The 14,191-nt window shown below is 38.1% G+C and overlaps 1 protein-coding gene across 1 annotated transcript; it reads left to right on the top strand.

Annotated features, from left to right (window-relative positions):
• The first annotated feature begins 8,389 nt into the window (after positions 1-8,389).
• LOC114754561 (cytochrome b-c1 complex subunit 7-2) lies at positions 8,390-10,487 on the top strand. The gene is made up of 4 exons (XM_028943344.1): positions 8,390-8,565; positions 8,706-8,863; positions 9,362-9,409; positions 10,175-10,487. Exons 1-4 carry the CDS (start codon positions 8,472-8,474, stop codon positions 10,241-10,243), a joined length of 369 nt encoding a protein of 122 aa, XP_028799177.1. The 5' UTR covers positions 8,390-8,471; the 3' UTR covers positions 10,244-10,487.
• Positions 10,488-14,191: the final 3,704 nt, after the last annotated feature.

The raw sequence follows: 14,191 nt of genomic DNA, 5'->3' as shown, positions 1-14,191 counted from the left end.
TAGGAGAGGAAGGAAAAGAGATGGAGTAAATGAATGTAGAGAAGATATGGTATTTATAGAGATCAGCGACACATTTGTAGCGGTGTTTTTGTAGCGTTTTATAACTTTTTGTAGCTGTTATTCATTTTCTAGCGTATATAAAAGCGCTAGTAATTAGTAGCGGTTACATATGTAGCGGTTATTAACCGCTAGAAATTTAGTATTTTTTATTTTTAAAATCTGAACGAATTTATAATTTACAGGTATGTATTTTGTAGCGGTTCATAACCGCTACAAATTTTTTCACGAAATTGTAATTTTGTAGCGGTTCATAACCGCTACAAATTACAATTTCGTGAAAAATTTGTAGCGGTTATGAACCGCTACAAATGAAAATTTTTTTATTTTAAAAAAATTTTACGAATTTTAATTTATACATATGTATTTATGGACGAAAAATTTGTTAAATAATTTATTTTGGATGCTGCTACTCTCCATCATCATCCGGCCTGAAAGGACATATTTTAAAAAAATTTGTTAAATTTATGTTGTATTTGGAAAAAATTAGTAATTAGTAGTTAATTATTTAAATAATTTAAGAAAAGACGTGTACCTGATAAGTGGCAAATTATCATCTCCTTGAGGAAAGAAGTCTTCAAAATTCGAGGGTTGGAAGGGTTCACTGTCGTAAATAATGTCACCATCACCCATATCGTAAAGATCCCGTGGCTTGAGGTGAACGACCATATTCCAGTCTTTATGTTTCTCGTCCTCGACATAGTAAATTTGGTGTGCCTCAGAAGCAAGGATATATGGCTCATCATCTTCAGATGCCCCCGTATGAATAAGTCTTGAGAAATTGACTGAGGTGATGCCCAAATGGTCAGTAGCGAGTCCCCGTGAAGTTGTCGTATTTGCCCAGGAGCATTTGAACAGTGTCACGGTGAAAAGCTGGTAAGTCAACTCAATAATGTCAATTAGCTTTCCATAGTAAGTGACGCCTCCAAAGCGCATATCGCCATCACTACTGCTAGCATAACATCTCGTTCCGAATGTCCCGCAAACTCCAGAGTTTTGTGTGAGCAATCCCTGATCACGTGCAACCGTACAGAACTTGAAGCCGTTGACATTGTACGCGGTAAACCTCCGTGCATGGTCTAACGGACCGAGAGAAAGAGCTCTGAATTCATCTGTGTATGGGCTGTTGTCATTACGTATTCGACGTGTAAACCAACTGGGAAACTCTTTGTGGACTCTTTTATCAATGTCAGCAGAACGCGCACGGCCCCGTAGCTGACGCCTGAGATAACTCCTAAACTCACTATAGTAAAGTGTAATTTGTTAGAAGAGTCAATAAGAAACAAATATAAAGTGTAAAAGCTAGTGAGCTTATATGATATATATACTTACTGCATGAAGGGTTCAACTTGGCTGCAATTTATCAAAACGTGTCTGTGTGCCTGGAGTTTCTCTGTAGGAGTGAGTCTGAAGAATTCATATCCTCCAACTGGTTTCCCAACAGGAGGAAATAAAGTTGACGTGGAAGGACCGGGAGGAGAATCATCTACGCGACGCGGGCGGTTAAAAGATGTCTCCATGTCATCAAAGTACCTCGAACAGAAAGTTAGGACCTCATCTCCGGAATAACCTTCTGCTATTGACCCCTCAGGCCATGCCTTATTCCTAACATATGATTTTAATTTTCCCAAGTACCTGTAAGTTAAAATTGCATTAATAATTACGAGTAAATGAAAGAACAATGTGAAATTTAAAGAGGCGGGAATAAAAGATAATCTAGTACCTCTCTATAGGGTACATCCATCGATAGTGAACTGGGCCAGCAACCTTTGCTTCTCGAACAAGGTGGACAGTCAAGTGAACCATAACAGTAAAGAATGATGGAGGAAATATCATCTCCAAGTGACAAAGTGTAAGAATAATTTTATTTTGCAGCTGATCAAGCTCTTCCGCTACCAAGACCTTCGCACACAACTTCTTGAAAAATGAACATAATTCTACCAAAACCACCGATACATCAGAAGGAAGTGTGTTTTTCAAGGCCAATGGAAGAAACTGTTGCATAAGAACATGAGAGTCATGACTTTTCAACCCAGTAACCTTTCGAGCCTGCAGATCGATACACCTTGAGATGTTGCTAGAATATCCATCTGGTACTTTTATGTTCTTCAACGTCGAGAGGAAGATATCCTTGTTCTGCTTTGTCAAGGTGAATTTAGCTGGCTGAAACTTGTCGTTTTCATCAGGCCAAGCCTCTTCACGAATTCCCCAGGCCCGTAAATCTTTTCTAGCTGCGAGATGGTCTTTGGACTTTCCAGCTTCATTGAGCAACGTATATAGCACATTATCGCACACATTTTTTTCAATGTGCATAACATCCAAACTGTGTCGTAGCAAATTAGATTCCCAATAAGGAAGAGTGAAAAATATGCTTCTCTTCCGCCATTGCATAGGTTGCGTATCAGATGTCCCACGAGATCGTCGTCCCAATCGTTCGGGATCCACACTCTTACCAAACTCGATATGAACATCTTCTAACTGCCGCAAAATATCCATACCAGACAAAGTAACAGGAGGATCTCTCTTCTCCTGTTTCCCATCGAAGCGAATCCGTTGCAATCTAAGTCTGTGCTTGGAATCAAGGAACCGTCGATGTCCTATGAAGCACCACTTGCGACTGTGTGGAAGGCGACATGGCACAGAATCAAAATTGCACTCAGGACAGGCCAACCCAGTATGCACATTCCAGCCAGACAAAGTTCCCAAACCGGGAAAATCACTTATTGTCCACATCAAGGCTGCACGGAGATTGAATAGTTGCTTGTCATGTGAGTCATATGCCTCAACACCATTCGTCCATAGGTCGAGCAATTCGTGTATCAACGGTTGCAGGTATACGTCAATATCATTTCCTGGTGCTTTCTTGCCAGGAATGATCATGGAAAGCAAAAAGGAGCTCTGCTTCATGCACATCCAAGGTGGTAGATTGTATGGAATTAACACCACCGGCCAGATACTGTAACTTGTGCTCATGTTTCCGAAGGGATTAAAACCATCGGTTGCCAATGCAAGACGTACATTTCTAGGATCATTGGCAAAGTCTGGAAATTTCGCATCAAACGCTTTCCACGCCTCCGAGTCTCGTGGGTGCCTTAACCTACCATCTAGGTTTTCCTCAGTCGCGTGCCACCTCATGTGCTGAGCCATTTTTGATGACATATACATTCTTTGCAACCGTGGTTTCAAAGGAAAGTATCTAAGAAAATAATATATTAAAAATTTAAAATACCGAATATTTTTAGAGAAGGAACAAGTAACACGCTGTAATAATTTGTACCTGAGAATTTTGGCCGGTTTCTTCTTTTGCTTCTTGCCCTTTCGTACCGACTTATAGCGTGACGTCTTGCATCTCGTACAAATCTCTTTGTTGGCATCATCTCCCCAGTATAGCATACAGTCGTTTGGGCATGCATCTATCTTCTTATAGTTCAAGCCAAGCTTGTTAATAATCTTTTTTGCTTCGTAAAAAGACGGAGGGAATTCAGCTTGGGGGAAAGCATCTCCCAGTAATTCCAGCAACATAGACATCGCCTTGTCAGTCATACCGCACAAGCATTTGATGTGATACAGCCTCACCAAGAATGACAACTTCGAATACTTTGTACACCCAGAATAAAGAGGCTTGTCAGCTTCGGTCATGAGGTCAAAAAATTCCCGAGCAGTTTCGTTTCTTAGAAACTCCGGTTGAGGTCCCTCTACTTCATCTTCGTTGGGATTCGAGCTTTCGTGAACACCAAAAGCATCACGCACAGCATCATTCACGGCATCGGCCTCATCCACTCGAACTCCCATCCGTGAAACTACTGGCACTGACTCAGCACCCATATCTAGCCGTTCCCCATGTAGTTGCCAAAATACGTACTCTCGCGGAAAAGGCTTAAAGATTAAATGTTCCCTAACAATATCTTTGGGATGCCACTTTTTGAAATTACATTTAGGACAGGGACACTGAATCTTACCATTTACGGCAGCATTGGCGAAAGCAAAATCCAAGAAATAGTTTAGACCAGCCAAGTATTGCGGAGTCGACCGGTGCAAGTTGATCCACGACCTATCCATGACTAATAATGCTCAAATTTCGTGAAAATATGCCACAGAGCTCAAAGAGAAGTTAAAATGAAATTCAGTTGAAGTGCTTCAGCTTATAAAGGAGGGTGGAGGAACGGTCATTTTTTTGTAGCGGTTTTAACGGAAAATTTCAATTTCCAGCGGTTATTAACCGCTAGAAATTCTAAATATCGGTTACAAACCGATAGAAATTTCTAGCGGTTTAACGGGAATTTTCTGTCCATCTGTTTTAAATTTTCTAGCGGTTTTATAACCGCTAGAAAATTCGGTCAAAGTTCACAATTTTCTAGCGGTTCTCAAGAACCGCTAGAAAAGTGTAGAATTTTCTAGCGGTTCACGTGAAAATTCTACAGTTTTAAAAATATTTATTAAATTAATAAATGATTATAGAATTATTTCGAGTAATTAATATGTTTAACGTGTTTAATAAATTGTAATGTTGATGTTGTAATAAATAAATAAATATTTCAATATTAATTAGTACTTGACATAAATAAAATTATAGAAATAAATCAATAAAGGAAACAAATAAATATAAAATTTAGATAAATATCTAAATAATATATAAAACCGTAAAATTAAGATTCTAATAAAATCCGATACAATGAAAGCAAATCATGGGTGGGGGGCAGAAGCAGCATCATCGGGATCATCCTCTGCTGAATCCTCCGGCTGACGGTGGGCAGGCCGCTCAACCTGCTGGGACTGGACTGGCGGATGGCGGGGTAGGGGCGGGACTGGTGGCATGTGTAGGTCGGGGATGTCAGGAACCGAGATGTTTGGAGCTATACTGACCACCACATGACGCAGAGCCGTAGCAGCTGCCAAGAGCTGGTCAAGCTGCGTCTGGAGCTGACGATCACGCTCCTGGAACTGACGATCACGCTCCACGATCCTGGCCTCGAACTCTTGTCTGAGCTCCTCTCGCAATTCCTCTGAAGATGAGGAACCCGGCCGCTTCGCACTCGCATGAGAGCTCCCAGCAGTATATGAAGGGCCAGCGCCACTTGAGCGGGGCAGCCTAGTCGGTGTAGGTCCAAGTCCAAGCCCGCTAACTCGACCAGGGTGCTGCGGCCGGCCAAGACCCGCTAAAAGTGAGGCGGTGGGATCCAAGGCAGACCCCTGAGACTCACGCAACTCGGAATCGACCTGAGTCATCCGTGCCTACCAAAATTAATATAAAGAAGTTAATTATAATATAATGATATCTACACTGTGATATTATATTAATATTTAATTTATTACTTACCGCTATCTCCTCAACCTCATCCGACGCACGCCCGTCTCGGGGTCTATACACCATCGGCCACATCTCGCCATAAGTGGGCGTGTATCCCCGCTCCTGCTGCGTCTTTTCTATCTGTAAATGAAATCAAAGAAATAATTAGTTACAAATTAAATACATCTACATATTTAATAAATTTATTTCAAGTACTCACAATCTCGTCATAAGTGATCGCAAAGCTCCTGGATCCAGCCCTATGACGTATCGTCTGATGCCTGACGCTCCTAGCATTTCTCCTAGAAAGAGCCTGAAGCAAAATGTAAAAAAATTAAATTAAATGAGTCAAGTCGGATAAAAAATAAAGAAATTATAATTAATACAATATTATCATACCATCTGGTCAGCCGTCATCCTAAAATAGACGTAAGTGGACCAGTCTTGGTCCGGGACTCCACCAGGTACATCTGCCAGTATCTCCTGGAGGGGCCTCGTCCCGTCACCTTTCTTCTCCCTCCACAGGTCGGCCCTCCTGTTCTTCCATGCCATCCCCAGCCTCTTGATCGTGTCAGCCCTCAACTCCTCCCCCAGAATAAATTTACTCTATGATTAAAATAATAAATTAACTAAATAACAAATTATAAACAAATAATTAAGCAATTTCAATAATTAAAAACAAATAATTAGTTTTTAACTAATTTAACAATATTATAAATAAAATATAAATTAATCAAAGTTTAATAATAATTAAACAATTAAGTAATTTAAATGAAAAAATATTTTTACTCAACTAAATTTAAAATTATTATAAGTAATAAATTAATGAAATCAATAACAAATTATTTTCATTTAACTACTTTTAAATAATTTAAATTAAAAATATATATTCATTTAACTACTTTTAAAAATATTATAAATAACAAACAAATTAAATAAATAAAAAATTATAATCAAACAATTAAATTATTTGAAAACAAAATATATAATCATTTATTTAAATTAAAAAAAATTATAAATAACAATTTTATATTACCTTCATTATTTCCCAGCCTTGCTGCTTCTTGTCTGAGGTGATCTTCTTCCAGTCCTGCACGTAGATGGGGAACAGCGTCCACTGCTGACCAAGGAGGCGCACGTACTTGTTGTACAACTGGCCACCTTTCTTCGTCGGTTGGCCCAACTCATTGAGCGGCACAACCACTCGTCCGCCCGTCATCATAGACAGCTCTCTGGCTGTCAGCCTCCGATAGGACCTGTTCCCCTCAGTGTCTACAAAATTTAATTAAGAAATAAATTATATATCAATAAATTAATATAATTTCTATATAAATTAAATACTGATCAAAACTTTAAAAAGTTAAAATAAATACTTACCGACAAATTCCACCTCATAACCAGCCTGACGTCTCGGAGCAGGACGCTGTGCAGCCTGGGGATACTCATTCCCCTGATCCTGCTCCTCCTCCTCCTCCTCCTCCTCGTCAGCAGCATCAGCATGGGGTTGCTCATCCCCAGTAAAATGAGCCTCCTCAGTCCGCTCAATACCATCCTGCTCCATAAAACTGAGGATATCCTCCTCGCTCAGATCGTAGTCATGAATGCTGGGAAATGGCTCATCAGCATCATGATGAACCTCACTGGGTCCAGCTCTCTCAGGATCAACTGGGTCTTTCCCATGTCGACGAGGCATCCTAATAACAACAAATAGTAATTATTTATAAATGAAATAAAAAAAATTAATTTATAAGCTATAACATAATAAAATTAATAAAATAAAACATAAAATAAAAATTATTTATCAATAAATTACTATTTTTACCTGAAAATAAGGATCTGCAACTGAATCAGAACTCAAATATGTTTGTGAAGAAAATTCAGCAGAGCTTCGCTTCCAGAACGATTGAAGAAGTGAGAGTGTGGGGGGGTATATATAGACCGAGACTTTCTAGCGGTTAGGCACAAAACCGCTAGAAATTTCTAGCGGTTTTGTGCCTAACCGCTAGAAATTCCCAACGGTCATATGACCGTTGGGAATTTCTAGCGGTTCTAGGCCTGAACCGCTAGAGATTTCTAGCGGTTCGGTCGTGAACCGCTAGAAATCTCTAGCGGTTCAGGCCTAGAACCGCTAGAAAGTCTGGCGGTTCAGGCCGAACCGCCAGACTTTCTAGCGGTTCACGGCCGAACCGCTAGAAATCTCTAGCGGTTAAGGACCGAACCGCTAGAAATTTCTAAACTCCTCGGGGAATGAAAAAAATTTCTAGCGCTTCATGCATCAACCGCTAGAATTTTTCGGTGTCTAGCGGTTTATTAGCCTGAACCGCTAGAAAGTAAACGCTACAAATTTGGCGCCAAGTTCCCGCCAAAGCCCGGGGAGTGTTCTAGCTCTAATTTTCTAGCGGTTAGGGGGTAACCGCTAGAAATGTGCGTTTAATGATCAAACCGTCTGTATTTTGCAGCGGTTTTTGTAGGAACCGCTAGAAATATCTGAAATTTCTAGCGGTTTTGTTTAACCGCTAGAAAGGTTCCGCTGCTACTTCTACAATCTCTTGTAGTGTTCCTGGCTTAAATTGTCCAACCCTAATTAAATTAATATTTTTTTCATAATTAAATTTATGATAAAATTTATGTTAATTTTCTTGTATCCTTGGCCTAAGTTTATAGAGAAATGTTTAAGCAACTAATAATAATCAAACAACAAATGTTCATATTTTATAGGTAAATTTATAAAGATACATACACATTATTTTAACAATTAACAATATTAAAATAATAAGTGCAGTTAGACTGTTAAACAATTTGATTGATACAAATAATTTGACGTAAAATTTATTCTTAATTTAATGTTTAGTATGGAGTATGAGAATTTTTTGTGGCTATAGATTTTTTTTTAAAACTATTTATGCGGAGATGTAACTTTTTTATTAATAAACGAAGAGGAAAAAGTTGTCACCAAAAAAGGGGGGTTAAAAAAGTAAGGGGAAAACGTCGTCGTGCAGCCTTGGGAGGGTCACTGCGACGAGACAACAAAAGCCCTTGCTCCTAGATTCATCGAGAGAGATCAAATATATCAGCCACAGCCACAAGAGGGACGGGTTTTCGTCGAGTAAATCAGCGAGAAGGATCAATGGCGTCGTTCTTGCAGTCATTTCTGGATCCTAGGAAGAACTGGTTGGCTGCTCAGCACATGAAATCCATGTCCAAACGCCTTCGCAATTACGGTTGCTCCTTCTCCTTTTTCTCTCTTATCTCCCTCTTTTCGAATCCCTAACCTTTTTTTTGTCAAAATTTCAAACCATTCTCTGTGCCACTGCTTTGTGGAATTCTTTATCTTTTTATTAATGTTGATTTTGGGGAATAGGCCTACGGTATGATGATCTCTATGATCCCTATTACGATCTGGATGTGAAGGAGGCCCTGAATCGTCTGCCTAGGGAGATTGTTGACGCACGCAATCAGCGCCTTAAGCGCGCCATGGACCTTTCCATGAAGCACGAGTACCTCCCCGACGATCTTCAGGTTCATCTCCTGTTTTTCGTTCTTCCTGCTTTTTGTCTTCTGGCTATTATTTTCTTGATTGGGCCTCGCATAACTAGAGTTGTGTGCACGTGGATATCGAGAACTTAGTTTGAGGTTTTTTGAATGATAAAATCTATTGAATTTCTGTTCTGTATGCTTGATGAGAAATTGGTAGCTGGTCTGGCCTTGGCTTAGATAGCAAGGTGGGAGCGGGTCTTAGTTTCATTAGCAATTGGACTTGGAAATGCGGAATATATGTGACAGAAATTATATAATATTTTGAACTGATGGACCAGGCTGACATATCGGAAGTTTTTTTTTTTTTGACCATGACATATCGGAAGTTGAAACCTTGGATTATGCATCTTTCTTGCATATATGAAAAGGGGCACTTTCACGACTGACATCCACACCATCATTCGAAAGCTAAGTTTAAATTGTACAAACTGCATTTAAATTTAATGATGCAAATGCTGATGTCTTTCTTGTCAATGACAGGCGATGCAGACACCATTCAGAAGTTATCTTCAAGAAATGTTGGCCCTTGTAAGTACTCCCGTGTTTGATAACTAGATTTGTGGTGACGGTGGTGGGTGTACATTGTAAAATTCCGCAGCTGATTTTACTTGTTATGATTATATCAATCGTTTGCCTTATGGTCCTGTTTTTCTGTGCTTTCCATAGGACATGACATGAGAACGTTAACTATAATTTTCTTTTGTTTTCTTTACGTTAACTATAATTTCCTTTTCTTTCCTTGTCTCTTTTTCATGGCATGGATCCTTTTTGTCCGATCTCTGTGGCCTCAGTGTTATTGTATCGTGCTTCATGACTTGACAATATTCTGCCATATCTAGGATTTTCTTTTTCCTGATTCATTCTTGACTCGGTATGATTGTTAAGGTTAGAATGAGTGTATTCTTTGCTTCATAATTATATTTGCATGCGAGTAGTGTCGATAATGAACCAAAGTAATGTTTTACGTTAAAAATATTTACCCTTTCCGTGGAAGAAAAACACGCAGAATAATTTTCCCTGGAGTGATTTTCGAGTCTGGGCTGCGCCCAAAGCTCCATGTATACATGTAATTGTTCTAAGGATAATGATCAACAAAAGAATATTTATGTGTTGAATTGGCCGATTTCGTGCTCTTTTTTTTTTTTTTTTTGGTGGGAAAGGTGTCTCAAGACCTTTGCTTTATGAGCCACTTGATATCAGTATTGTGCAGAGTTGCATGTACATGAAGAAGTATTAATTGTCCAATTATTTTAGTAAGTGCCCCTAAAATGCTTTGCCACCCACGTTTTGCAGGTGAAGAAGGAGAGAGCAGAGCGTGAGGAATTGGGAGCCTTGCCTCTTTACCAAAGAACCATTCCTTGAGAGCATCATATGTTGCTTGAAACTGCTTCGATTGGAGCAGGATCTTGTTTGAATTGTATTGCTGTTTGGTAGTTTCTTTTTATTCTGTTTTTCATTGGGAAAGAAAGATGGACAACCTCTTTGGCTTTTCCGAGTTCATGAACCGCATTTTTGAAAAGTCTGGACAGTCGTCCTCAAGCTCTATCTAATAAATATATCTAAAACCTTTCATAAGTCACTCCCATGTTTGGCGGAAATTTATGTCCCAAGATATTCTTTCCGCAGTAATGTTTTAGTCCGAGTTGAGCTATGCATACAATCTGGAAATCAACCATTATGTTGGTATATGTCAGATGGTTCCCGGTAAAACTTAATAACTGCACTGACGTGCGGCATTTACCTCTTGTGATTTTCGTTGCAGTGAAAGACTAGTGAAGTACCAGCATATCATTCATGCATTGGCTGCCTCACGACATGAAATGCTGGATATAACATTGACGCGTGTCTAATAATTCTAAAAGCAGTCTTTTCAAACTCTTCTAATTGTTTTATTCCTTATTGGGAAAAAAAATGGTTCAGTTGGATTCAATTGATTTTGTTGGATCTTATACATGCTTATCTTGTGGAGCAGTTCACCCATGTATCTTAATTTTTCGAAGGAAAATGAACTTTAAAGTGTGGACGTATGGTCGTTGGTCTCGTCTAACCTGCAAAGTGTAAAAGACAAGGAGAATGAAACTGAAAACTGCTCTTGTTACTGAGTAAAAGGAGTTTGGTCAATAAACATGAATCATTATTGGACAAAAATTAGAGAATGGGATAAGAATCGGGGACGAGCGAGGGAGTGAAATGGATGAACAAGTACCGTAGTGTGACTGGTGTCGATGATGTTCAATTCATCCCATGAGCTTCCACCATTTCTCATAATCCTCCATAACTGCATCTCAATCACCCACATGCCTCTTCTTCCTCCCCCCTCCTTGTCTCTTTCACTGTGTCACTGCAATTACTTTTTTGACCCCGTAGAATACCTATTTTTCAATCATTGAGAGAGGAAAGCACATTTAATTCGTGTCGGTGTGCGCTTAAAGCACCATTATTCAACCAAAAATGAAAAGCACTGAACTGAACTGGGTTTGGGGAGAGATTCATGGGATTGGCCCCCCTTCTCAGACACAAGCATATGAGTTCATATGAAACGATGAATGAACCTCAGGGGGGCATCTAACATAGCGTTGTCCGTCAAATCACACTGTTAACTTTACCCAAATTGCAATAGCACGTGGTTGCGCGACCCCCACCCTCCCTGACTTCTTCAGTTTTTACTATACATGTCTGTTCAGTCATATGGACATATTAACTGAATAAATATATTACTATTTCCCGCCTCATCGTATTTAATTTTCCAAGTTCATGTTTGTTTAAGTCACATGTGTTCATTCCATCACAATAAATTGTCACCAAGTCTGCTCAACAACCCCTAGCATATCTCAATCCATCGTATATTAATAAAAAAAAAAAGTAAAAGCAAAATCTCTGGTTTTTACCTCCACTTCGAAATTACAGTGAATATGTACACGCAGGACATTTCAAGGACCAATTGAGAAGAAATATTCTGTTTCCAACAAGTGATTGTCGGCAGTTCAATATCGGCTGACTTTGTTTGCGCCTATGCTTTTTCTCTTGCCCTGAAAATTCCAAAGTTCGCTTACAGTGTTGATTTGATTATATTTGCAACTCAACTTTTGGTTTAGCTTATTTTGAGTAATATGAACAAAATACGTGAGAAAAGTTTTGTTTTGTAAAGTGTAAGAGTAATTTTTTGTGGAGATATCGAATACCCATTTAATCTCGTGTTAAAGTTTATACTTGAAAATTAGCTACAAGTGGAAACTAGGCTTGGTGAAGTGTTTTAGTCATTTTTAACATTTGATATGAACAGATCCAGTTCCTTCCTGATTTGTATGATTCAGGATAAGATTCAGTACTTTAAGCTGTCCAACATTAGATGATGTACTGCACATGTTATGTCCCTTAGCTTCTTGCATCGTACATGTTGAGATCAATCACTCATATCATAACTGCCCTATTAACCAGCATCACTTGTTTGTTTCATTTTCTAACCACCCAAATTAAACCCAAAAAAAAAATATCCTTGAATGATATTTCTGGGTAAGGATAACCTTTTTCCTATGTTATAAATTAAAAATTAAGAACAATTAAAACTTCCTTTTATCGCTTTCAAAGGCATTTTACTCATCAAAAAAAAAAAGGCATTTTACAAACAACATTGAACTGTCCAAACTTGCATTAAATTAATTTGCATGAAGTTCGCATGTGTCATTGTGGTCTACATTCTGCCTATAATGATCCGGAGTCCACCCTCTAAAATTATGTATAATAATTTGTTGTGAATTTTAAAGAAAGAAAACTACATAAAATATGTAAAACTTATTTGATGAACATCTTATATATACATAGGGCTAATACAATTTTTATCTCTAAAGCTTGCATTCATTTTGATTTTAGCCCTTCAAATTTGTTTTCATTTAAAACCTATATTATTTTTATTTTTTAAGAGACCAAAATTTATAGTTTAAAATGTGAGGAGTTAAAACCCAAATGAAGACAAATTTAAAAGATGAAATATTATATTAGCCCATACATATATACATGTCATAAGTTTATATAATATTAATTTCTCCCATCTTTATGATATACTTACATTATTTGTACGTCGAATACAACCAAAACTTGGTCATGCGTGGCTACCGCTTGGAGAGGAGATCGAAATCATTACTACTTGAAATGACAGAAACACCCTTTAAATTATGCACACGTAATGGCGGAGGGGACAGGGCAGGCAGCCAGGCAGGAAAAGGGACCAGAAAAAGGGAAAAGATATACTAAAATCATCTCTACCTGAAATGACAGAAATACCCTTTAAGGGGAAACAAAGGTAAGGATGATAAAGATGATCATGTAAGATTAAAAGGATGTTTAGATAAAAACCAAACCATACTTTTAAAAATATTTTTACATATATAAAGTAAATATATGGAGTAGTCTATCTCATTTTGCAGAAAAACGCTTTTCAAAAGTATTTTTTCATATTACCAAGCACTCCATAAAGTTTTTTAAGCTATTTAGTTTTGATTAAACTCACTACTTACAACAACAAGAGAGACCAGATTCATTTAATAATGGGAAATTAATCATGAAGTGATTTCACTTCCTCTGGTTTAAAACATACGGTGTTTTCTAGGAGGAATTTTTTTATCTATAAAATAAGACATGTAAAGAGTTATTAAATTTTTTCACCAAAAAAAAAAGAGTTATTAAATTTCATTTTCAATTTTATCCCTTTTGTTGGTGACATCAAAGAACAAAAAACCGGACCGGACACTAAACCGGTTAAGATAGTGGGTTAAGGGTTAATGGGTCAGGTCGAGGTTGAACAGAATCAGACCGGTAATTATTTAAAAAATATAATTTAAATAAAATTTCAAAAATATTCTTTTTATTATAAAAATATTTAATAAAAATAATATTAGAAGTATCCCATTAAGTGAACATAGGGAGCGGATGACTAGGCTTTGAAAAATGAAAAAGGAAGATACAAGTACCCATAGTGCCTGCAAACACGTTACCTGAATGGCCCTCTAAATTGGCGCTAATTAATGCCTACAACAGGAAATAGAGTACTCATAGTGGCCTTCCCTTCTGTCATTAATGCCTTTCCGCCTTCTCATTTTCATTTCAAATCCTGGGACTGTGGCCTTGTCGGAGCTCCTTCCTCTCTCAATTTCCGATCTTCATCCCCACAACAAAACTCAAGTGCTCACCTCTTGAAGCATGTTCTCTTCCCTCTTCCATGCTCTCTACCTTTAAAATAAGTTTTTCACTTCATTTTTCATCATAATTTTTCAGGAATTTTCTATTCCAGTAAGTTATTTTTATCTCTCCTCT

This window comes from Neltuma alba, unplaced genomic scaffold (assembly GCF_004799145.2).
Source record: "Neltuma alba isolate B1F8T4 unplaced genomic scaffold, ASM479914v2 tig00010149_pilon, whole genome shotgun sequence".
In the NCBI taxonomy this organism is placed as follows: domain Eukaryota; kingdom Viridiplantae; phylum Streptophyta; class Magnoliopsida; order Fabales; family Fabaceae; genus Neltuma; species Neltuma alba.
The sequence above is the reverse complement of the archived record's forward strand: the minus strand, read 5'-3'. Positions and strand labels throughout refer to the sequence as shown.